Source organism: Pieris brassicae, chromosome 1 (genome assembly GCF_905147105.1).
Source record: "Pieris brassicae chromosome 1, ilPieBrab1.1, whole genome shotgun sequence".
In the NCBI taxonomy this organism is placed as follows: domain Eukaryota; kingdom Metazoa; phylum Arthropoda; class Insecta; order Lepidoptera; family Pieridae; genus Pieris; species Pieris brassicae.
Window position 1 is genome coordinate 7,227,595 of NC_059665.1, and position 26,534 is coordinate 7,254,128.

At 37.3% G+C, this 26,534-nt stretch overlaps 3 protein-coding genes across 6 annotated transcripts in view; 2 read left to right on the forward strand and 1 right to left on the reverse strand.

Annotated features, from left to right (window-relative positions):
* Positions 1–44: 44 nt before the first annotated feature.
* On the forward strand, positions 45–3,093 carry LOC123713567 (protein fem-1 homolog A). The gene is made up of 3 exons (XM_045667295.1): positions 45–266; positions 369–543; positions 1,090–3,093. Exons 2-3 carry the CDS (start codon positions 410–412, stop codon positions 2,972–2,974), a joined length of 2,019 nt encoding a protein of 672 aa, XP_045523251.1. The 5' UTR covers positions 45–266; positions 369–409; the 3' UTR covers positions 2,975–3,093.
* A 4,362-nt stretch (positions 3,094–7,455) lies between these two features.
* On the reverse strand, positions 7,456–11,027 carry LOC123720311 (protein Skeletor, isoforms B/C). The gene is made up of 5 exons (XM_045676868.1): positions 10,904–11,027; positions 10,741–10,814; positions 10,256–10,404; positions 9,321–9,948; positions 7,456–8,873 (listed from the first exon to the last, which is right to left on the reverse strand). Exons 1-5 carry the CDS (start codon positions 10,944–10,946, stop codon positions 7,707–7,709), a joined length of 2,061 nt encoding a protein of 686 aa, XP_045532824.1. The 5' UTR covers positions 10,947–11,027; the 3' UTR covers positions 7,456–7,706.
* LOC123720284 (protein Skeletor, isoforms B/C) overlaps positions 10,398–26,534 on the forward strand; it is a 38,722-nt gene continuing 22,585 nt past the window's right edge. For 3 of the 4 annotated variants that reach the window (XM_045676833.1, XM_045676848.1, XM_045676856.1), the window contains exons 1-5: positions 10,398–10,422; positions 10,984–11,087; positions 11,900–12,018; positions 13,251–13,461; positions 24,102–24,239. In XM_045676833.1, the coding sequence (XP_045532789.1) occupies positions 13,422–13,461; positions 24,102–24,239 (178 nt within the window). In that variant the 5' untranslated portion in view covers positions 10,398–10,422; positions 10,984–11,087; positions 11,900–12,018; positions 13,251–13,421. The remainder of the gene's footprint in view (positions 10,423–10,983; positions 11,088–11,899; positions 12,019–13,250; positions 13,462–24,101; positions 24,240–26,534) is intronic. The other variant, XM_045676841.1, reaches the window with a different exon arrangement.

Here is a 26,534-nt window from a genome sequence, read left to right on the forward strand (position 1 = left end):
GACTGATTTGCCGATATTGTCTTTAATATATACCATCATCCTAGCCTGTGTTCTATATTTCATCTGTGGTTCCCACTTTCTGTTATTATTTTCAATATTTTGTATATTTACTTTTCATAAGAAATTAAACAAAATCCTGTATGAAGGGATTGAATTTAAGGGAGATTTAATAATTTTGATATAAAAGAGTCATATAAAGTATAACGAAATGATTACGTTTTTTTTCAAATTAATGGAGCACCATCGTCATTTTAATGCGTAGAATGGTAAAATATACAGTTGTTCTGAAACAAAGGCAGATATTGTATTGTGCAATTATAGTGTATTATAGACGTAGTAATCTAAAATCGGTCAATTGTTTCTGATAGGAGGCGTAATGAGAAGTAAGTAAGTGCGGCAGTGAAGGGAGATGTCGCGAGAAGGGGAAGTTGAAGGAGCAGAGAAGGCACTGCTAGAGAGCATTGCTAACGAGCTTATGCAGGAATGTAGGCATAGCGCACCTGGAGCTCGTCTTACTGCCAGAGTACGCACTGCACTTGAAAGGTGATATTTCTAGTGTATGTTTTTTGATCTAGATCAGAAAAAGATTGTATTGTACTACTGGGTGTATTGAACATATTAACCACTGTCCCAACATGTTTACAAATTAATAATATCCTTTCTTAAAAAGTACTGATGATGTTTTGTGTAGGTATAATTTCTATTAACTGGTCTGTATTAGATCTAATTTACATTTTTTAATATCTATCACCAATATTTGATTTTTAAATGCCTATTCATTGTTTGTGTAAATTATGAAATTTTTTCCTCGATAAAAAATTTCCTTTCTGTGAATTAATTTAAGGACACTTCTGTAGTTGTAATATGTATTTTTTTTTTGCATAGGTAACCTGTTTTTGTAATATTTCTGTTTCCTTGAATAAATAAATAGATTCCTTTCCAAGACTTCGAAATTTTGAAACAAATGAAGTAATTTATTGTAGTATCATTTTGCTTTGTATGTTAACTTGGGACAGCAGTGCAGCGGGCTATAAAATAAAGAGTGTTGTAGGTGGCATACCAGGTTTTTTAAATATTTTTTTTTTATAGATTGTCTCCAGTCCAAAGACGCGAGGTCGTATCTCGTACCCGTGATGGCTGTGCACCATTGTTCGTCGCGTGCCGGCGTGGCAACGCTGAGTTAGCCGAGTACCTTGTGCACGTGTGTGATGCTCCTCTGGAACAGCGCGGTGTCTATGAAGTACCAGATGATCGTTCAGCACACTCCGTTACGCCTTTGTGGTGCGCCGCCGTGGCTGGGCGCCTCGCTGCCCTTACAGTACTTGCCGATGCGGGAGCCGACCTCAACGCAGCCTCGGACTCGGGCTCTACGCCTGTACGCTCCGCTTGCTTCATGACGCACTTGGACGTAGTAGAATTTCTCGTGCAACGGGGTGCTGACGTTAACAGGCCCAACCATCACGGAGGTACATGCCTCATTAACTCAGTGCAGTCAGCACGTCTTTGTGCCTATCTATTGCAGCACGGTGCGCGAGTCGACGCCTGTGATACCCAGAATAAGACTGCTCTCCACTATGCAATCCAGGAGCACCGCATTGAAACTGCGCGCCTGCTTCTACGCCATGGCGCATCGCCGCATCTAACGTCGCGCGCCGGTGACGACGCTCTGCGGACTGCCTGCCTCAAAGGCGCCTCACAAATCGTTGCGCTCCTACTGGCCTCGGTACCATACGAGACCGAGCGCTGCGCCGACGCACACGAATTGCTCGGTGCTACGCAGCTCGATGAGTTCAACGACGTCGCCGCGGCTCTAGCGTCTTGGCGTCGCGCCACCGACATCCGTTACGAGGTCGACGGCTACATCGAGAAGCGGCCGTGGCTGCCGCAGGAACCGGACGGGGAAGCGCTTCGGGCGGTCGCCGGCGACGCTCTCGAAGGAGCCCAGGAGTGGCGCACGCTCGAAGAACTCGAGGAGTTGGCGACGGATGCGGATTTGCTGCGAACGCAAGCGTTGCTGGTGGCTTCAAGAACACTAGGCCCCTCGCACAAGGACTGCATGTTCCGCCTTATGTATCGAGGCGCCGCTTACGCCGACGCTGGCCGGTATCAGCGTTGCGTCGATTTGTGGACCTGGGCGCTGCACGTGCGAATCGTGCGTGACACACTACTGCATACAGACGCTTGCCACACCGCCAGTGCTCTTACGCGCCTATTGCTCGACGCGCAGGCGGGCCGTCTTGAGCGTGCCGTCCGTCTGCCGCGTCACGAGGACGTCGCGCGCGTGTTTTCACTCGTCGCGGGTCACCTACCGGAGTGCCGGCGTGCTTTAAACGCGAGACCGATGCACAAGAAACAGGCGGAGACGTTTGATCGCGCGTTGCGCTGCGTGACACACTTGTTGCATCTACTACTGGCCACGGCGCGCGATGATCAGCAGCGCGAGAGTACGGCGGCAGCCGCTCGGCGCCTGGTGGAGGCCGACGTACGTAGCGCGCATACAGGCGATACCCTGTTGCATCTGGTGGTTTCGCGGCTAAACGTGGTGCGGTCGACGTACTTCACGGACGAGGCGGGCGTCGCGAGCGTTTTTCCGAGTGCCGAGGTGGCTAGACTACTGCTGGCGTGCGGCGCCAATCCTCGCGTTCGCAACGAGGCACGGTCGACGGCGCTGCACGTGGCAGCTATTCCCTACAACCAGTCTCTACAACTGGTCGAGACGTTGTTAGCGGGCGGTGCACATCTGGACCAACCCAACAAGTTCGGCGATTCGGCGGGCGAGTTGCTGGCCTTGAGTGGTGGGGCGCGAATACGGCCTCTGGTGCACATATCTCTGGCTTGTTTGGCAGCTCGTGCTCTGCTTGCGGCAGCACCGCCACCCCCACACTTACCCGCCGCTCAAACGATTTACGCCCACCTGCTGCCGCGCACTCTGCTCGAATTTCTTGATCTTCATCGACCCTTGCTGCCCCCATAGCTCATTATTATAAGTATACCATTCATTATTCAATAATAAACATCTTCGTTTGTAAACTTATTTAGAAATACTCTATGTGTATATGTTGTATATTTGGAAATAATTAAAAGTTAATCTAATTAAAAAATCGTATTTTTGCCGTAATGAGTTATATTATATGTATCAATACCTAAATTAATCTTACTATCTATTATCAAACACAAGTAAAATACCAGCATGTTGGAGTAATAAAATGTTTCGATTATTGGCTATACAGGGGTGGCGCCAGTGTAACTACAAATCCTTGTTAGTAACTCAGTTCGCATCGTTGCAATATAATTATGGTATATCCACATATATTTCGGATGACCATTATGAAACCATTTATAGGTATCGCTGGTGGACAGCATTGAAACAATTCATAGTTTGTACTGTTTTGCTATTATCAATATAAAACGCTACTTGCTACTATATGGTGATACTAATGTTTTTAAGCGAGGAATGTAAAGGCTTATTTCGTACCGTCTAAGTTCGGTATACATGCGACAGATAAGCATGTTAGTTTTAAGTGGCAACCACTGACCATGACACCTGCAATTCCAGGAGGCTTGCAAGCGAGTCGCCGGCCTTTAAGGAAGTGATACGCTCTTTACTTGAAGGCCACCAAGTTGTTCTGTTGGTAAATACCTGTATGGGGGTGTAGGGTTGGTGGAAATGAAACCCCATATACTTAAACACACATGTATATTTACTCTAAAATAAATCAATACAATGTATCGTTTAAAACAGTCTACCGGTAGCTTGTGTCGCGATACGTGGCGTAGGTACGATCGTACGACCTGCCGGCGACGAAGCTCGGTAAAGACTAGCGTCTCCCGCGCAGTGTTGCCAGTCCCCACATCAGCCCCCCCGGAGACCTATAGGTCGTACAAGTGGCGCGGAAATCGAACTCTTCTGCCTGAACGAGTTACATAATCAGGCTTCTTCGCAGGGGGCATACTGGGAACTGCAATGGTGTTATTGATAGGCTCCTCCTCAGTCAATATGTGTGCCGGTTTCACTCGATCTATAGACACCGTTGTTGTCTTGCCGTCCATTTCTATTCTCATGGTCTTGTCTGTCCGGTCAAGGACTTTGTACGGACCAGAGTATGGTGGTTTTAAAGATTTACGTACGGCATCCTGCCTTAAGAATACCGACGTTGCCTGTTTTAGATCCTTATGCACGAATGTTTTGGCCTTACCATGTCGCATAACAGGCGTTGGCTTTAACTGGCTGATATGCTGCCGTAGACGCGACAAGAAATCACTGTGGTCGGTGATTTCAGTACCCGACGATATGAATAAGTCTCCAGGTAATCTAAGACCTTCACCGTATAACAGCTCAGCAGAGCTGGACGATATATCCTCCTTCCATGCGCTACGTATGCCTAAAAGAACTAAAGGAAGCACCTCATGCCAATTCTCGTTATCATGACACATTATAGCCGCTTTTAATTGTCGATGGAATCTCTCCACCAGGCCGTTAGCTGCAGGATGATATGCAGTAGTTGAGATATGCTCGGAACCAGTAAGCCTTGCAAGTTCTTTAAAGAGATGCGATTCGAACTGCCTTCCTCTATCAGTTGTAATTTTAAGCGGACAACCAAATCGTGCGATCCACTCGTTAACAAAACCATAAGCCACACTTTCAGCCGTTATATCTGTTAACGGAATAACTTCAGGCCATCTCGTGAATCGGTCGACAGCAGTTAAGCAATAACGGTAGCCGTGTGAAATAGTCAGCGGTCCAATAAGATCTACATGAACATGGGCGAAACGTGAAGATGGTTGTGAAAAAACGTGTATAGGGGCTCGAGTATGTCTTCCAACTTTTGAGCGTTGGCACGCTATACAGGCTTTCGTCCATGCCCTACAATCTTTTTTTATATTCGGCCAAACATACCTCTCTGTCATAAGTCGAATCGTAGGCTTAGCACCAGGATGACTCAACCCGTGGATGGAGTTGAACGCTTGTTTCCGAAAATCAGGTGTGAGGTACAGACGTGGCGAAGGGCTGGAGATGTCGCAGTACACTTTGCTGGAATTAGAGATGAAAATTTTCTTTAAATTTAACGAAGAATTACTGTTTAATATATCGTTCAATTCCGCGTCTCTATCTTGTGCTGCAGCCAGCTGGTCTAAGTCTATGTCCGATATAGCTTCGATTCTTGACAGTGCGTCCGCTACGACATTATCATCACCGGAGATATGTCTCACGTCAGTCGTAAATTGCGAGACAAAATCATAATACCGGAATTGCCGTGGCGAACATTTGTCCGATGCCTTGCGAAATCCTGCGACAATAGGTTTATGGTCGGTCCAAATCGTGAAAGGTCTTAACTCGACCATAAAACGGAAGTATTTCACTGCCTCGTAGATTGCAAGCAATTCTCTGTCAAATGGGCTATATTTCCGCTGAGCTGATGTTAACTTTTTCGAAAAGAATGCAAGCGGTTGACATACGTCATTAATCTTTTGTTGTAGTACTGCACCTATCGCTATATCCGATGCATCTGTTACTAACATTAAATTCGCCGTTGGATTTGGGTGAGCTAGGAGAGTGGCATCCACAAGGTTCTCTTTGCACAACTTGAAGGCCTCCTCGAGCTCATGCGTCCAACATATGGGCGTCGTTGCTTTATTGTCATTACCAGAAAGAAGATCATGGAGTGGTGCTTGCATCTGAGCAGCATTTGGTAAATAACGTCTGTAAAAGTTTATCATGCCAAGGAATCGTCTGAGTTCTCTTAAATTCTTCGGCTGCGTAAAGTTCTGGATTGCGATGACTTTCTCTGGAGTAGGACGTGTGCCTTCTGCAGTGATAAGATATCCAAGAAACTCGATCTCTGAAACACCGAATATGCTCTTGGAAGTGTTCAAAACAGCTCCGTGATCTCGTAGACGTCCAAGTACTTGACGTAGGTGTATCTCATGCTCATCATGGCTTCGTGAGGCAATGAGAACATCATCAATATAAGGAAAAGCAAAATCCAGATCTCTTAATATTTCGTCCATGAATCTTTGAAATGACTGGGCGGCATTCCGCAGACCAAATCCCATGTAAGGAAATTCGAATAAACCGAACGGTGTTGTAATCGCAGTCTTAGGTATGTCACTGGGATTGACAGGTATTAAATTGTATGCGCGCACCAAATCAATTTTGCTAAACACTATGCAATTATTTAAATTATGTGAAAAATCGGCGATGTGGCGAACCGGATATCGATCAGGTATTGTACGGCTGTTTATACCTCTATAATCACCGCATGGGCGGTCTGTGCCATCTTTCTTAGGCACCAACTGTAGCGGCGCTGCCCACGGGCTATCTGAACGGCGTGCAATACCTGTTCTTACCATGTCTTCGAACTCACGTTTCGCTCTGCGGAGTCGATCCGGTGCCAATCTGCGCGGTCGGTTAAACACAGGTGGACCAGGCGTAGTCCGTATGTAGTGTAGCGTCTTGATTGTCCATCACGTCGGGGTCACCAATATATGGGGGTGTAGGGTTGGTGGAAATGAAACCCCATATACTTAAACACACATGTATATTTACTCTAAAATAAATCAATACAATGTATCGTTTAAAACAGTCTACCGGTAGCTTGTGTCGCGATACGTGGCGTAGGTACGATCGTACGACCTGCCGGCGACGAAGCTCGGTAAAGACTAGCGTCTCCCGCGCAGTGTTGCCAGTCCCCACACCTGGAATGGCAGGTTTTTATGTTATTACATCCATATATTGTAATTTCATACAATTTTATCCTAAGATCAAATCAACATTTGGTGGATAACTCTAAATTTCCGCATCTCGGATAACTCTCCCGGAGTATAATTATCTATTATACTTATAATATATAATTATATGGGATGATGACATCGAAAAATTGCGGGTCCTCAATGTATGCAAATAGCTCGAGATAGAGAAAGATGGCAAGCCTTGGAGGAGGCCTTTCACCGGAGAGGGTTTCTGATACATACTAACTGTTACAAATATTTACTAACACATAGGTTAACAAGATATGAGTGGATCAGGAAATAATTTAAGGCTTAAAATAAATAAATATAATTATACATAATTCTTCATATTATATATACATATATTTATATAATATGAAGATTTGATTTATGTTGGTAAACGCGACAGTTGACATTGCAGGTTAATAAATCTTGCAATTATTTAAAAAAACCTTTAATAGATTATTTACATTTTTAAGGTGACGTAACAGAAAAAAAATATTTTTGATGACCACGGTTATCGGTGACCCTGGTGGTAACCAACTAGTGGTAACCACGGCAACTAGTTATTATTATGAGCATGGAGGAAGCAAAGCATGTAAGCAAGGATTTTGTCTAATTTTGGAAACTTGTGTTAAGGTACAAAAATATGTCAAGGTGTTCCAATAAGTGTTACAATCGTGCTGTTTAATTTAATATGTAATTTAATAAAAATAACGGTTTACTTTCAATATTTATTTGTGGTATAAGTTTAAAATTTTTATAAAAATAATCTCAGTTCTTTCAACTTAGCTGTACAATAAACAAGTAATTTTAATAAACTTGGCAGTGATTGTTACGTATCACAGCTTTGGACGGGATCTGCATTCAATGCCCTCATTATAATAAGACTTCGTCAAACAACGTCAACATATTCATTTCACTCGTCGAAAGTTGATGATATTTTAATTTGTAAAAAAAATATTTTTCCCTGTCTACTACACCATATGTATAGCGAGTGACACAAGTATCGGGGCGACTAGAATCATTGTTAGCGAGACACGAAGCGGAGTAGCGGGCGAACGTGCGATGTTACGGCGGTGACGGTCAACGACAAAGATACGACCGCCCATATCGAAATGTGTGAACGAGTGGTAGTACACCATGTCAGGCCACGTCGAGTTCGGTGTCACTTGCAGCTCCGCGGCACGGCCGTCTCCGCATCGCCAGCGCAATGAACGGTTAAACGCCCGGAACGTTTCAAAGGACGCGTCGCGGCGCGAGTCGGCCACCGGATCTCTCTCTGCGAGGCACAAAGCACCCGCCGCTAGAGGGCTCAAACGACCGCGTCGCGTCCGACGCGCCCCCGCCAACACGCGCACTACGTTCTGGGTCGCGTCGCCAAGCCGTTCTAGACCGCCGTGAGACTCGCTCGTCACCACTAGCGGGTGATACAACGTCGCGGAATGCGGCTCGTCGCCTCCGCGGACGCGAAACGTGTAAGTTAGGCCACGCCGGAGCTGCAGGTCAGGTGCGAGTTGGCCGTTGACGTACAGCGCGCGTTGCGGTGCTGCGGGAATCCGCGCGGCCAGTCCACGCTCTCCACCCGCCGGGCCCACGCTAAACGCGAACACACGCAAGGCTGGATCGAATAACTCGGCGCGATCCCAGGGACGCGAGGGTGTCGGTCGCGCGATTGAAAAGCGCTGGCACTCAGACTGCGATCGAGACTTTGATTGCGAATCGTGGGGCAATACGAGCTGATGATCGATCGCGGGCCTGAGGCGATGGTAGGCGGGCTCGCCGAGATGGTCCAGCGGCCCGACGGCCCAAACGATGAAGACGGCGCGGTCAGTTGGCCACTCTTGATCCAGCGTGTCGTCGGCCTTCAGCTGACGGCGGTAGGTAATGACCGTGAGACCATCGGTGCGTTCCGCGAATAGAACCTGCGCGGAGTCCGTACCGCCAAGGACCGTGTCGAGACAGACTCCACGCCAGGCGCCCAAAACCTGCACGCAAGGCGCCACTGCGCTCACATTGTAGTCCCGCGCGAGGCCACGCTGCAGAGCGCTGTCCCAACTCGTTACGATCACGTCGGATCCCAACATCTGTGACCTGGTCGTCGAGCCCGAGATGCCAAACGCCATGTACTCGTTCTCTCCTATCTGCGCATAAATAATATGCACGTTAGAGATGTTATATTAGTAGTAGAAAAGTAGTTGTAGATCTCTTTAATTTTGTTTTCACGAAAGTATCAAACCTTTTCTAGATCGTGTCGCAAAGTGAATTATTAACAAGAGAGTTCTTGTCATTTGTAATGGCGTCCTTATCGGTCTGTAGTAAGGTGTACTTCGCAATGCATAAATGTTTAAACAAAACATTTATGCATTGCGAAGTATGCATAAATGTTTTGTTATAATGGCTATGGAGCTCACAAACATATACTAGTTATATAGTGATGATATTGGTTACCTAGATTGGGTTGCCCGAACTGCCAAACAAACGAGCAAATGCTATAAAAAACATTCACAATCAAAATCATCGCATTCGATTTAATACAATTATAAGATATGACAACTTTAGTAAGTACCCTATACCTATTAGTTACTTACCATTCCTGCCAGCTGTATAGAAATCTGGTTACCGAAGATGTCCCAGGAGACCTGTAGATCACGATGCAGCTGCTCACATCGTGGTAGTCGGGTTACAAAAGGATGCAGGGTGGCGGCGGCCGGTGGCACGTTAAGTGAATCGGGCACTAGTACAGTTGCCAGTGCGGTCCCATTCGCTCGATGCCATAGCGCCAACCAGTCGATGTCCGCCGCCGAGCGCCCACCTGGCAATCGCAACATTACGTCTTCGCCCATATGCGCTCGCAGTGGCTCCAGATATCCCAGGTCATCGGGTAGTGGCACACCCCGGGCTGACGGTTGAGGGCCCACTCCGGTCCACCAGTAGACATCTTCACCGCCCGGGTCGAATCGCAATTCTGGTATTAGCACCGTGCTGGCATCGAGGAAACGGACGGGACCGCTGTTCACTTCTATGGTTCCAAGTTGTGTAAGAGGTGTGAGCGCACGCGGCGCTGGCGACTCAAATTCCTCAGGCACATATACATCACCAAAAGCGTTTTGGGAAGCAAGGTCATATATCGCGAACCAACTCAATCTTGACACGCGTTTGCCGTCCGGTAGACGTAATCTCACCTCTTCATTATTGTACCGCTCTAGTATGTTTGTCCTGAAAGAATGTATATTCCTGTTAAATAAGATAAGTCAAATACAAAAATCATATTTATACACAAATTGACTGAATGATTACCATATTTTCTTCCATAATATAGTTATTTTTAAACCATTATATTGTTTGGAATAAAATATTGTATAATTGGACTAAAGAATACAACCTGTAGAAAGAAGCATATCCTGATTTTGTATGCTAAATGTGCTGTACCCATAAAGTTTTTTAGTTTATATATTCTGTTATATGATCAGATAATTCCACAGTTATATAGTAGTTTCATATCACTCAAGTATGTAGCACTTACTTGCCATGTTGATCAGGGACAATAAAACCTAAAGGACCTGGTCGCCCAGAATCCCCGGCCCAAAAAAATGTGTCATCGCCTGTGCCATCATAGTTAAAGTCCACCAATAGCAGGGTCCAATCATCTACAGCATATACATCTCCTGATACCTTAAATAATTAAACCAGGTGAGTACGGACTACTATTTTATTTTCTCAAAATTAAAATTCAGTACATTTTTCTTACAGTTGAACGATCATGCTGCCAAATAATTGTTACTAAATCATCTAGGATTCAATTTGTCTAAATTACAGCGTTGTAAAGTTACTTTATTTGTACAAAGAAACTATATATAGATTATTTATTAAACAAACAACTTATTCTTTCTGTCTAAGCTAATTTGATAAGGATAATTCCTCTCTACAGTTTATAAGAGAAGTTATAATCAGAATTGAGAAAACCTTGATGTGATAATAAGTAAAAGGTCATTAATGCAGATAAAATACCTGATGATGATATGAATTCAATTTTCCTATATGCTTTCCTCTGTAGGGTCCCTCGTCATCTTGTGACGAACAATCTGTAATTATATTGTAACAATATGATTCACAATGCCATGTTCTAAAAGAGAAAGTTGTATAAGAATTAATAAAAGTTGTATCATCATACCTTTTGCAATAAATGTAAGGAAAATAAACCATATGCTATACATTCTATATTCTGAATATTTATTTAAAAATACTTTTCAGAACTTAACATGTTTTTCTATTCAAGTATTATTTACAAAAAGGTCACTTCCGGTTCCTCGTAGTAAGCACAACTTGATCTGTCACTCGCAGTAAGAAATAAACAGGTAGGCCTTCGTTTACTCGAATAACTTTGTAAAACTAAGAATTGTTTAGCTCTGATTGGTTGGTAGGCAAAATCATTTTAGCAGAACCAATCATAAATCTGCACTTTCACTTATTTTTACATCGAAAGCACAGCGAAGGCTATATTTTTCCAGTTGCCAGTTTAGTGAATGCCGTATTCGTTTTTATTTATAGTAGATCTCAAATGAGTAATAGTAGATTCTATATAAGTTGCCCGCCGCACCTTTTGGCAATTAAGCATCTGGTAATGATTAATTCTATATAATATTTCAATAATTTATTAATGTATTCTTATTTTTGACGAATGACTTAATCTTTTAATTATGGTAAATATGGTAAAGTGGTTTGCGAATTTTAACAAATTCTGAAAGTTGGTCAGTAATTAATTAATTTAATAATCATTATTAAATTATGATTAATAACCCCTCATTTAGGGGTAGGTTGTCAATTATGAGAATAAAAACATGTGCTGTAGTAGTATATAATTGACGTTGATTACAGGCAGACTTCGGCAGGGCCTGGAAAATCTGATCCGTCCAACTATCGCCCAATAGCTCTTCCTCCTCCATGTTCTCAAAAATAATGGAACCCATTATTAATGGCCACCTCTTGGGGGCATCTATCACCACTTGATATGTCAACGTCAAGCATTCCGATGCTTAAAAACTTAATGTAGACGTAAACTCCACATATTGAACGACGTTAAGTTTCGCGGTCATTTGGAGGGAAAGTTCTAAAAAGCTTGGTGCTCAGCAAGGCAAGTCGGTACTTCATTCCGGGCCACCATTTGCAGGTCTGTAAAGCACAAATTCGGCCCCACATGGAATACTGTTCTCACCTCTGGGCGGCCGGCCGGCGGCTGACCGTATTCAACGAAGAGCGTGTTCAGAGGAGTCGTTCGGATTAACACCTGTGAGTTTCATCACTGGCCGTCGAGGCAGTATACGAAATTCCACCCGTATCACTTCGACGTCCGCCGTTCCACCACTGAGCGTTTTTCTTGACAATTTCTGCCGCGCACCACCGCTACGTGGAAGATGCCGAGTGAAGTATTTCCGAACCAATTCGAGGGTCCTTCAAGAAAAGAGCGTACCAATTCGTCAAAGGCTGGCGGCGGTATCACTTAACTTTAGGTGAGCCTCCTGCCCGTTTGTTCTATATAAAAAAAAACATATGTTGTAGTCGTATATAAATGACGATTAGTACCATATCAGGTATCTTAGTACGACAACACAATAATTTATTCAGTTGTACCAGTGACAATCTTTAATAGTAAAATTCAGAAACGAGAGTTAGCTAAGACAAAACATCAAACGTCATTCTCTTATTTATACTTTGTTCAAAACAATGATTAATTTAACAATTTAAACAACACGAAGAAGTTTGGAATGAACTTTATAAATTATATTAAAATTGTCGGAAGATGCTGCTATTACTAAATCTTCGTGAAATTTGTTTCAAAGACGTCTTCCCTTAGTATTTAGAAAGCGCTATAACATTCTTCTTTAAACTATATATTATTCGTTCTTTGTTCACATACTAAACGTTAATTCGTGGTTGTGATATTTATGAATCAAGTCTTAAAATATTTATCAATGTCGTTATTTTTCCTGCCATTAAATGTACAAATTTACTTTATTATTAAAATCGGTTCAGTAGTTTTGTATGGACACAAAAGAAAATAAGAGAAACATATTTAGCGTTGATTTATCATCACCCTTTTTCCTTATTTGGTTTCTATTACTTTCTCCTAGGTAAATAATAGGGTCTCAATAAATAGAACAACGAGACAAGAAGGGTGACACAGTACTGTTTATATATCTATTTTCACAAATCATTTTTGGATATTTAAATTTAGATTTTATGTAATAATTAAACAATAAATTATAAGAAACTGAAGCATAGATGCTTTTACATTTGCAACATTAGAATTTAGGCAATGTTAGGAATTACACGTTTGTATTTTAGACAATATAATCAGCATGAATGAATCCAGATTAAATTCAGAACATTCTCAGCACTACAGACGTATTTATATTTTTATTAGTACAATGAACTGGTTTTCTTAAATAGTATATGTAATGTATAGGAAGATCGTGTATTGAGTTTTTGAATTTCAACTTATAACAATTTTTACTGTAAAGTACAATCGAGTACAGTCAGGGCTCATAGCTTACTTTCGAGAGAGCGGTCCCACGGTCGGATGATGGCTGATGTCTTACTCAACACGGCAGCTGTTGCCAGTGACTTTGCGCGCGCGCACGCCTTCGGTGCGCTTATTCGTGCAATACAAATAGTGCGCGTAGTGAGACGAGATGCTGGGTTTAGCGGCGTTCACGTTGCTACTGGCATTTGGTGAGTTTCTTTGCTTCTTCTATTACTACAGTTAATTAAGAAATAAGCCCTATGCATTCTTCTGGAATGAAATAGACAAAGAGAAATATAATTACACTAAAAAAGTGAATGGTGAATCAGGCATACTTATTTTTCTGTAATTAAACATCAAAATGAAAAGAAGTAGAGAAGAAAGCTGCTTTTTATAAAAATAAATTTTAGTTATAGATTGCTGTATTTAATTAATTTAAGATTAGTTTCCGGATTTTGCGAAGTATTGAGCGATTAAGATAATATTTTCCGCTGTTTTAACTGTAAATATACCGTAGACATGTTGTTCAGCTGCAAATCAATGAGTTCATAAGCGAGAATCATGCGACGCGGCAACTTTCTTGTGCCAGTAAAGTTGTAACCAAAATGTCTGTGAATTTTTTTTTCCTTTCCTTTGACTATAAAATATTTTAATTTTTTTGGTAAAAAAATATCTAACTATAACAATTATTGAGATTAATTTTTATTTCAACTGTTATTATCATTTTACTACGCAATTAACACATGTTATATTAGTATGCACTAGTATAACCCATCCAATACAGATGAAGTTTGAAATAAATTTCTATATTACTACTACTAATAGATATTTTTTTATATAAAAACGCCTTAAAGGGGATTTAAGAACGCATAGTTTTAGCCTTAGTTTACACAACATGGATTTTATACACAATCCTCTCACATCGAATGCCTGTACAGTTACGACGAAAGTTGACCTGATGCCCTCCAAATTATATATTATATCGTAACCTAATCTCGCAAACTAACTGTCACGACGATACATTCTAAACAATTTGTGCCGATCTCCATGCGTTGTATGTTCAGAATTAATTTTTCGTTTATAAATACAAAGAACACGAGATATATGTGCTACTTTTTTAGCCTAAATAATTTGCAAACACTCCGTTATGTTCTACCGCCACAGGTATTACTTTACAAAATAGGTATGCAAGTACTGTAATCTTAATTAATTAAAAAAAACATAATTTATTTCCCATTTTATATCGAAGTTTGATTATATTGGCATCTTTTTTATATTCTTTTCCCATATTAAGTAGAAAGATATTTTTTATTAAGAAATAAAAATTATTTTTTAAAGATGGCTTATATTTGGCTTAGTAGTTATGTGTAACTACTACACCATTTAAATAGGATTTATATATAAATAATATTTTTTGTTTTGAGCATTAAAAATGTAAATAATATTGAACTAACAATGACAAGATCTCTCGTCACCTTGAGAAGTTCTCGTGAGAAAGTGAAGCTAAATTGTCCCGTTATATTATGTGTTATTGTAATCAAACGCTCTTTAAATCTCGAGAAAACTTTATTTCATCACAATTAAATAATTTTGCAAAACAATTGGATTTTTCGTTACGTCAAGAAAATACGTTTGGACTGCTCTAGGACACAGTTCTCTCTACTATATTTGTTTTTTTTTCTTCACTCATGTAGAAAGCAGATAACCAAGTCTTTTGAAGTCCTACTTATAGGTTTGACAAGGTAAAAAAATGGTATGAAAAATATTAGTGTCAAACTAAGGCTTTTCACAAAATTTCTTAAAATTGACGATTGCGTTAAATACTTCTTGCAACTCAAACTAGATCAGAGTTAGTTAAGTCCAGCGTACATATTTAGTAATGAATATGTTTATATTTAAAAAAAAAGTATGTCAAATACGTATTTGGTCTGAATAGAGGTTCATTTCTAATATTTTTTTTCTATTATAAGATTATTATTCAAAAGAAAAAGTTTTATTGCGTTTAAAAAATTTAAAGCACTGTTGACATTTACATTAAATGTAGTGTTAACATTTTAGACACCTATTGTGATAATTATTTGTGTCGGTATTAGGCTAAATGTCGAGTTATGGTAATCAAATATGGTTGGATGTTTGGTACAAGCTACGACCTACGAGCGTGTCGTATGTACTAAATTATAAAAGGTCACGGCTCGTAAGCTGCCAAGATGTTCGTTGAGAAGAGCAAAATCTCTTCAGAACTTCCATGAAATAATTGTAATTCTTATTTTTATATTTATACGCAGTCTGCCATTATTTTAAACTTATTGAAACTGTGAGCGATCATGGGAACACACTACTTATGTCGATAATATAATTTAAAATAATAAAAAAATCAACTAATGACGAAAACTTATGAAATACATTTATTAAAGTTACGAAAATTTGTAAGGAAGCAAAAAATTGCTCTAACACATAATTAATTGGTTGTTATTTGTTTATCACGATTTTTTAATCGCTTCTTCTCATGCAAGGGACCTTCAGCGGGCGCCGGCGCCAGCATTACTGGTTCTGCTCTTTTTTTATCTCTCGTATCCAACCTGTTCACCCTCCACCGCTGCGCCAGTTGCCCCCTTACTGGCGCAGCGGTGGAGGGTGAACAGGTTGGATATTAACATGATCCAACCAGTAACCCCCCACATAATGTCATATAATATTATTTAGCAGGAATTAATTGAGTGGATTATTGGAGCTTATTTTAAGCACCGGTTTGCTACTTTCGAGCAAATATTGTTTGTAGTGGTAATTGTAAATAACGTTATAATAAAATTGGTTATTCGGGGCTATTCAGCGATTCTTTTTTCACAGTTATTGCAAAGTACATTATACCTTACACAATAATAATTGCCGTGAATACTCAGTATCCGAGAATTCATACCTACAGGTTACGTATGTACCGTTTGCCGTGGGTCGTTTTTGTAGAAGGCGACAGGCTATTAACGGAAAATGCAAGTTCTTTATAGTAACGTAACTAAAATATGTCTTATTATGTCAGATACTTGGTCTAAATTGGATTATATGGTTCAAAACTCCTCAAAATATGTATTATTCTTTGACATAATCTTGCACGAGACGACCCGAGGGTGAGATTATGTAAACGCTTGTGCTCTGATTACATCTTCACCGCACGTCACTTCTTAGCCTTAACGATTGATAACGATCCTTTTCGCTTGTTCCTTTGTGACGCAACGATCTGTCATTGTGTAGATTCAGGAAATTTACGCTGCCTACCTCTTAACTAGATTACAAATTTTTATACAAGGAATTAAAGGAGAATGATATAATTCGAGTAAATTCTACCTGATCTATTGTCTTCAGCATCCTAATTCAGGACGTGAAATCATATAATGTAATTTGGGCTTTCAAGAAACTGTGTTGACCGTGTCGTGAAAGTGAAGTCCCGTATTCCCTAGCGAGGAATGTAGGTGTTTCACTTATGTTTTCTCTTTACCGTGTATATTAAACAAAAATATTAAATAGTTTCTTCTGCGTAAGTTAATGTACATAATGTTAATATTGTTCAAGTTACGAATGCCATGTTTTTATTGGAATTTTGTTCATGATAATTCAACTAAAAAGTGATTTCAAAATACTCACTAGCTTTATAGCTAAACTATAGTACTTTTTTGGGTATAAACCCAGGTCTGGAAGAATAAAGAATTTAATAAGACGCAAAACTCAATAACTAATGTTGCCTATTATTTCTATGTAACGTCGTACGTCTGATCTTTTCCTTACATACAAACCAGACTTACGCACTACTGACATTTAAAATTATTTTTCAATTATAATTCGTTAGTAAAGACATAGAGAACAGTGTTTAGCGACGAGCAGTGATCCGCATACATTCCTCGCACTCACTCGGCAAGCACAACGGTACTCTGAACGGTGCACGCGCCGATATAAGACTTATAATATTACACTAACACATATCTACAAATATGATATAACTTCGAGTAGCCGTTCAAAAATTTCCTCAGAAATAATAAGTTATTGTCGCGGAAATTATTCGTGCATTTCGATAAAGATTAAATTAGTTGTCTCTTTGGTCTTCGCGGCTTATAATTCAGATTTACTTATATTCAAGAACATACAGAAGCTGATCTTGTACCTTATCTGATACATTGTATCAAAATAATCAAATACATACGGCTTATACATACATCTGAGTATATATGTATGTATGCATAGATAGAAGATTCTAGAAGCCTCAAATAATTCAAGCCGCAAAGCATTTTGTAATAAACTTGTACGTTTATAGGATATTGTTTACGGCCATGGTTTCACAAACGACAAACAAACAAATAGCTTAGACTCGCGCTTTGCTGGGTAGACGTTTAATGTGTTTTAAATGATCTTTGTATTGTCGATTTTGCCGAATATAGAAGACATTATATACCTAATGCTTTTTTAATTACACACATTGTATTTCTTAACCGAGATCCTCTACTCTTCTTACACAATATCTAAGCATTAATAATGTTGCAAAAACATTTGTTTTAGTTTAACTTCAGGTAACGTCAGGTTTTAAATGCATTGCTGATTAGCTGGACTTACTATCATTTTTAATACCAAGTGTGGTTTAAAATTGTAATAGGAAGAACATATAATGCCATCTTATCCCATTAAAGCGTTCACTTCTAACCCATGCGAATGCGAGAAAGTCCAAGAAATGTAGCTATAAAGTATGTCCACTCTTGTGTTACAACTCATTACACCGATTTATACAACCCTTACATTTCGCCGCCCTACACTGCCCTTAATAGTCTAACATAGCCCATTGCTATATTTTAGAAATCTGACAGAATGCCTCCGGTATTGTATAGTATTGGGCAATCAGCGTGGGAGTCGATGTATGCAATCATTGTTATTGATGCAATACGCGTCTTGCCATATGTATTATTACATTGCTCTCCTCAATGTGTTTTTAAGGCTTTTAAACGAATGTAACAATTAAATTTCCATTACAATATTACCTATCCTTTCATGAAAATTATTGAACGTTTATAAGAAACTTCTACAAAAATTATTTATATTTATGCATTATTGCAATCATTTAGCTTCAAGCTTATTTCTGATAATTTGTTTACGTAAATACAACATCTTACATAATGCTAAAGTTTAACACATTAAACTGCCAACGACAAACCAGAGTAGATGCAAAATTATGGTATTATGTAGAAACCACAAGTTTTCCAATTCCTCATTTATACCAACCCAAGTTTAAACTAAAAGTTTATATTCTCATTTTAACGTATGTGGCATTGTCTGGGCGAGCCACAATCGCAAATAGTGAGGGTTGTATGGCATTGTAAGACTGTAGGGTGAAGTTATCCACGAACAAAGTTCGTATGACTTCATTCGATTCTACGATTCCCTCTAACTAAATTCATAAGTTCAATATTGATAGATATTGAACTATCTAATTATTATACAATATTATTATTCATGGTAAGTTAAAGAAATAAAAAAGACGTAAATGTAAATATAAATATATATTATAAGAAAGCAATTATAAGAATAAACGCTTTTATGTTAATTTTATTTTATTTGTGTTTTTAGAAATATGTAAATTTATTTTATTTTATATAGGGCGATGATATAATTCTATATATGATATCTTTAAGCAGGTGTTCAAAGTGAAATTTGATATATTGCTCATTAAATAATAACGATATAATAAATACGGGTATATACCTTCCACACCTGGTTCGTTAGGTATATATAATTAATAACAAGGTTGATTATTATCAGGGTAAGATTCAAAGACTAGTCTTAGCACTGATTACTGCTTCCGTATGTTCAAAACATATTATTAATGAAAACAGATAAATTCGACATTGCAGTTAAATTAATGTCATATTTAAAAATAAACTGATTTTTATTTTTTTATGGCTTTTATAAACAGGACATTCATTTGATTAGTTAAGTTAATAATATAAATTTGGTCTCGCATTATAGAGATACATAATTTAGGTTGTATGTTGGTTAAGGTAAAAAACGTATTTTTCACCGCGATTGCTGAAAATCAGTCGAGTATATAATGTAATAAATATATGTTTATATTCGTTTAAAAAGTTTTATTATTATGACACATTTAGAATCTTTTAACCCGGTTGTTAAAAAGTAACCAACATTCATTACTCAATCGTCAATGTAGCATTTCATATATGACGTAACAATACATTTTATTAATAATTGTTTAGTCTATGGCAACGTAACAACGTTAAGTAAGCAAAACAAAATGCATAAATAATGACATTTACTAAATTGCACATCATTTCACAAGTCATAACAGCAGGACAAACATCATGACTTATTCGAAGAAGTCAAAGGGGTATGAGATGAGGAGAGGGGTAAGAAAGGATCGACAAAAACGTATAGAAAGTGAGAGCAAAAGGAAAGCGATGCGCTGGCGTCTGATGAATGTCACGTGGACTCAGTGCGTTTAATGCACCTCACAAGTATTACTACTAAAGTAAATGGTGTCTAGTTTTCATAACATTTTTAAAATGTCTTTGGAATTGTTTAAAGCACGCAGCAACTAGGAAATATTTTGTTTTTTATTTAAAAATACATATATATTTAAAAATTAAATTGTATTATGTATAAATATTATTTATTTAAGTGTTTTAAACGTGAGTATCACACGTTTGGTTATTTTATTTTTAAATGATCATTCAAAGTCAAATAATTATAAAATTGCGGTTGCAGTTAAAACTAGTAAACTTCTTTTTATATCCTGAAATATTTAAAATAAAAGTTTACCATGACGATTATATATATAAACTTGGAAGTGTATATTAATTTTTTACCACTTAAATCCCAATCTGAAGTTGTATTTCGTGCGATAATTTGTCAGGCGACAACGTCACTACGAAATATTCTCACGAAGAAGCCGTATCGATCAATCAGCAAGTAAAAGTGAAAGTCACTGAGATCAAATCGGACAGAACATTGATGAAATTAACCGGGAGGAGATCGATTTCATTGCGATTTGGTTATAATTTTAGAAGGATTTACATACGGTACATATTTTTTGCTATTATCTATGGTTCGTTATATTGTCTATAAAAAGAGAATAGGAGATTCATAAATTAAACGTTCGTGAAAAGGATAAACGTCAAAGGAAGGTCGGCAACGCACTTGCGAGCCTTCTGGCAGTGTGAGTGTCTATGTCCTTCTATCACTTGATCAGGTGAGCCTCTTGTCCGTTAGCCCCCTAGTTTATAAAAAAGGAAAATACACCTAGTATTCCATATCTGTGACTGTAATAAATACACTGTTGAGCAATCAAAGTCATCAATGCCAATGTTCTTTTTTTTGTTTTATCTTTTAACTTCCAAGATGTGATTATTAACCTGATAATTGGGTTAGTAATCGTATTATCTTTGTATTTATATAGGTATATTGCAAGATTAAGAAATTCCAGAGAGCGACAGTAATGTAAATTTAGTTTCCAATCACGCGACACATACTGTTTTATACATTATCGATAAAACAATTTTGAAATAGCTATTTTACTGCGTAAGACTTTTAGTACTATAATCCTGAGCCTAAGAAGGCGCAAACTGAACGTAATTTCATTGTCTGCCAATGAGCCATGAAGAGCTTGTACAGAAGTCAAAGGTGTAATAGGAAATTGCGAGGTGAGCTTTGACCTATACGTATACTTTAAATATTGGGTACTACTTTTGTACAACAATAATTTATACTTGTTTAACGTCTTATTAAATTATCTTCGAAATATTGAATAAATAAAGTCCTAAAAAGTCATATGTGTTTGGACGATATTTATATATATATATAAATCTTCCAATAGTGTTTGTTTCTTAAACGGTTGGGCTGATATTAACGAAATTTTTAATGGATTAGAGAATAGTTTAGATTTACTATTAGTATTTGGATTTTTGGCACAAGTACAGGATAGTAGGATAGGAGAATAAATGTATTAGATGTATTCAAGTTCTAAACAATTAGCTTTGAGCAATCATTTACAAGAGAAATTTTTAAATGCCATGTTCCCTACTGTGCCAAATTGCGTAGCTTTCGTTTACATCATTGCAATAATAGTTAAGAGCCATTCAACACAGAGATGGAAGGTTAATGACGTGATTAAATTAATTATGTTCATATCTGTAGCATCTTGACGCAGCACCCTTGAATAAGATACATTAGGAAATCGTGTTATAACATAGACATAATTTTAGGGTCGAACGGAAATAACATTTTTAATTAGAAATTCTAATTCTTTTGTTGTAATTGTAAATTATAATAGTGCTTCAGTAATTACAAATGATTTTCATTATTTTTTACGCTGCCGGTTCATATATCATAACAATGTAAATTGTTATATTTAAACCTCGTTTTTCGTCTTCGTCGTTACACGGTGTGTGTTGTTTTTAAGGTTTGGTTTAAATAATAATATAGTTTCTTTGAGTACTTTAGAAAAATGTTTAAAGTTAGACATTGTTCTTATTTAATGTAAACTTTTTCATAGATTATGCAAAATTATAAAAACTGTCAAATTATTATTTGTAAAGGCAAATAATATGTATAATAATAGACAAAATATTAAATACTGTTCAAAAAAAAGATTGTAACATGAAATACAAGGATTAAGTGTTATTCCTCTTAAACTGCATTTGAACAGCCGGTTAATTAATAAGACTTATCAATCAATCTGATGTCCCGATCCCGTATTATTCATTGTCAATGTCAAAATTAAATAAAATAGGATTCGACGTGACGTTCGACGATAAAGGCGTTCTAGAGTATGGACCTTGATATCATGCATCGTTATGAGCTTTCGCGTTTGTACAACCACGATAAAGTTTCACTATAACAGAAACACGATAAACAACTAACATTAAAACAAACCAGGGCACAGCGTTATGTATTCAGTTCACGGGCAGGCCCGGTTGAATATAATCACGCTGTCAGCTGTACCTGCCCACCTTCATGGCTTTATTGGTCACGCACTTGTTTATTTTATATTCAGATATCCTAAGTTCGATGTGATAGATAACAATTAGTTAACGTAATAGTATACTTACTTTAATTTAATTTAAAATTTATAGTAGATAATAATTATGTTTTTAATTAAATAGAGAAGTTCAAGACTATTGTAGAACGTTGAGTTGCTTTTATAATTCTTAATCTAAAACACAAACCATAATAATACTTTATTGTACGTAAAATACTTAATTTTCTTAACATTTAACATGTATTTATTCACAGTTACAATAGGCAAAAAACACATTGCTAGTAATTTCAAAAAGTTATTGTTGAAGTGTGTTTTTATTTATATATCTTACTTAAAATTACCCGTTCTATAGTGGTTGTATAAAATGATTTATTGTCAGCCTTTTGAAAGGTTCACCTTGATTATCCGATACTGTGTACGACAAACGCTTCTATAACTAATGCATTAGGTCTAAATACCATTGAAGCATTATTACATTTTTCTATGAACATATACGGCAAATCACTTTCTCAACAGTACTTTCTTGGTATCGTAAATAGACAACATTGTTGTGTTACTTGTCAGGTCAAAGATATTTTTTGCGTGAATAGAATACATATAATTTTTTAGGAGACGAATCTATCACGTTTACTACTATATATTGCGCTATATTACTAATTTTACTCATATGTATAATCGTTTAAGAAAAAAAGATTCAGTATAGTTTTATATATTATTGATTTATTTATACGTGAACGCGTTGATGTCTTTATCAAAAGCGTCCAATATGCGATGAATATGATGATGCAAAAAAGAATTCTTTAAATAATAAAAAATTACAAAAAAAAATAAAGGGTTTGTAAAACGTGTACAGGTATTATAAATGTGGACGACATAAACCAGTGGCGCTAAAACCTTTATAGGTATCATGATCAATTGTCAATCTAATAGGCAAGTAGGTGATCATCCTCCTGTGCTATATTTTCGGTCTGAGGCAAGTCCGTTACCACACGATGTTTTCTTGTACCGTTGGAGCGAATGTTAAATGCGGACATACGTAGTATGTCCATTGGTGCACAGCCGGGGATCGAACTTACAATCGCAGGGATAAGAATCACACGCTGAAGCCACGAGGCCAACTGCCGCAACTGTTCTCAACGACGCAACCCATTTAATGACAAATATATGATGATAATTTAAATTAACAACGCGAAATAAGACGTTAATTAACAAAATTGAAATATTCAAAAACCGTTCGAACGGAAATTTAAATATTGAATGTGTCTGTATAAATCAAAGTTATTAAAGCAAGGGTTTGTTGACGGAAGTGAGAGTGTTCCTGTCTACTTTCCCTCCTACCGTTCTTTGCACATTCCTTCCCGCTGCTAATGGATACACGTTATTCTTTTATGGGAAGTAGAACCTGACCAACTGGTTTATTGACGTTCACATACACTTTTAGTATATTGAACTTTTATGCCCCTAACTCTAACAGAAAATTTCAAAATAAACTCATTCGATACATTTGCTTATTTGTTATAGTCAACAAGTTAATTAATAAAGTTTGTTGTGTTATAATTTTATTATTGTGTGACAATATGATAAATTATTTAAATTATATTATACTTAACAAGGAAGTGTGCGTAGGCTTTGGTCACCAAGTGTAGTAAAGATAGAATCGTTGCTCTGTGTAAAAAAAAATCCTCAAATAATAATTTAAAAACGAAAGTACTGTAATATTTTATTAGTGCTCATGATAGACCAAAAACTTGTATTTCTGTCAATACCCACAACAAAGATTGTTATATCTTGCAGTCCATCTTTACAGCACTTTTTTGTTTTCAGGACTGGGCGAGTGTCTCCAGTATGGATCAGAAGTCGGTGCTCTATCTGAGCTTCAACACGGCGTGCGCGGAAAACTTTACGCCGTAGACTCACGCACAGTTTACCTCAAGGACTTCAACTATGACGGTGTTGGACCAGGTCAGTATTCTACACACAACCTATATTTTCACGATACTTAAATATCAAGGTTCACAATACTTACATCGGATTTCGTGCCCCCATGCATATAATATAATGTGTAATTGCTATAACACTCAGTTTTTCAAATATGATATATTTTCGTGCTCACCTACTACTTTCAAGCGCCTTTTTAAAAGCGCGCTATTGTAATTGTTGTCTTTGGGTACTATAAATTCCTGGGTTTAATTTTTCGTGTCTATTATTGTTTTATTTTCATTTTCAGTTATTTTACTTATACTTTTATTTAAAAAATCTTAACTGTGAATAATTTAAGGATTTCTATAATTATAACTTGTATTTTTTAAATATCTTGTATTTGTGATGTGTCTCTTGTGTTTCCTTATTGATAAATAAATAACACTAAAAAACACACATCATTGAATCGCTACTAATTCATTTATTTCAGTAGATCAGATTATTTTTCATATCTCTTTGTAGATATTGAATTGGCAGTTATGACAATCAGCCGCTGTCATGTTTTTGTAATTACACCTTATTCGTTGAAGTCAAATTAAAAAAAACATGTGTTAATACATATAGCTTTTAATATGCCTTTGGCCCTTTAGGCTACGCTCACGGAATATTTAAAACTTAGACAAACATTTTGTTGAATTCCATGTATTTGCTGAGATATCTTACTAACTTGAAACTATAAAAAGAGCTTTATTTATTACACATTGCAGTTTAAATTTGTACGACTGTATAATTTTCCGTGTTCGGGTTAAATTGCATTTACACTTTACAACCAGTTTATCCGATTGCATAAACGACAAAACCTTGATAAAGAAATGAGTTATGGATGCATAATATTTTAAAATCTAATGATTTCTAACAGATTTGAATAATATAACTTAATTCGATTTGTATAATATTTCTTATACTATATTTGTACTATTCATATAAAAACTATTTCTTATGTTTGAAGTTACATTGGTAAAGATAATAAACTGTTATATGCATTCCAACTTGAAACTATAATTGTTCTGTTGGGAGTTGAATCTTGAGAAGTTTCGTATTCTTCATTTGCATAAAAGTTACGAGTGGACCCTTTAAATCTCCGTAACCAATAATTACACTAGTTTTTCAAAACGTATCTAGTATAACGTCAAATCATCTACTAGTAAATACTATAGACAAAAATGTCAAACCTTTCAGATTAATATTCACAAAATCGATGTGTTATATATATACTATTTTCCTCATTGTATACATAGATGATATATAGGGTAAAATATATAGTATACTGTGTGAATAACGAGCTCATTATTATCTCGCGATGAGTTTTACAAACACAGAGTTTAAGTTTCAGCAGTAATGATAATGTAAGATAATGATTACCTCATTATAGAGTAACAAATAAACCGTAATTTGTTATCTTCTTGTTAAACAAATAAACAAATGGATACTGAAGTAAAGATACAATTCATATGCGCAGTTGAAAAGTTGTAAAGCTTTATTCTTGCGTACTATACAAATCCATAGAGAGATTCATGAGAAATATTTAAGTATATTTATTTGTCAAGTTTTTGTGTAAATTATTTGTAATATAACAATAATTGTTGGAACTCAATTACAATATTTTACGCGAGTAAAATTTAAAGATCGCGTTTGTAGTGTGAAGCCGCTAGATTGCTAGTTTTTATATATTACGTTACTAGAGAGCGGACTCAAATCTCCCAGTCTAATGAAATCTCGTCAAATAAATTACGTAAGCCGCGTACCTTCGAGGTAAGAATATTAAATGCCCGAAGTAAAAATTAATAAAGAATTTAATTCATGAATTTAAGCTTCTACAATTTATTTGCTTTCAGTTTCTACTTTCATTATTAATTTCTTAAGGGCCTGGACTCAGGTATAGGATTTATTTTACTGTCAATTGTCAATATAGTGACAAAAGTCAGTTCACAGGCGTCAACTTCAACTTCAACTATGAACATTCGCGCGCTTAATCTGCTTAAAGCTGCTTTCATTTGCTGTATCCCTATAAGTGGTAAAGATATACCGGCTTAATTTTTATTTTAAGTATACTCCGTTATAATTCACTGCATGATATTGTAGCGCTCTCGTTTGGTAGATTTCCCAAGAGCTGTGCTGCCAAAGGCCCTCGATACGGGCTCACTTTGTACTCGCTTTATTGAGCTAGTTGTTTCCTATATACATTTAATGTTATTACACCCAAATTACTCTACTTATCACTGAACTAAATTAAATTAAAAATGTCTCATATTAATAAAATAATTACCTGGACGAAGT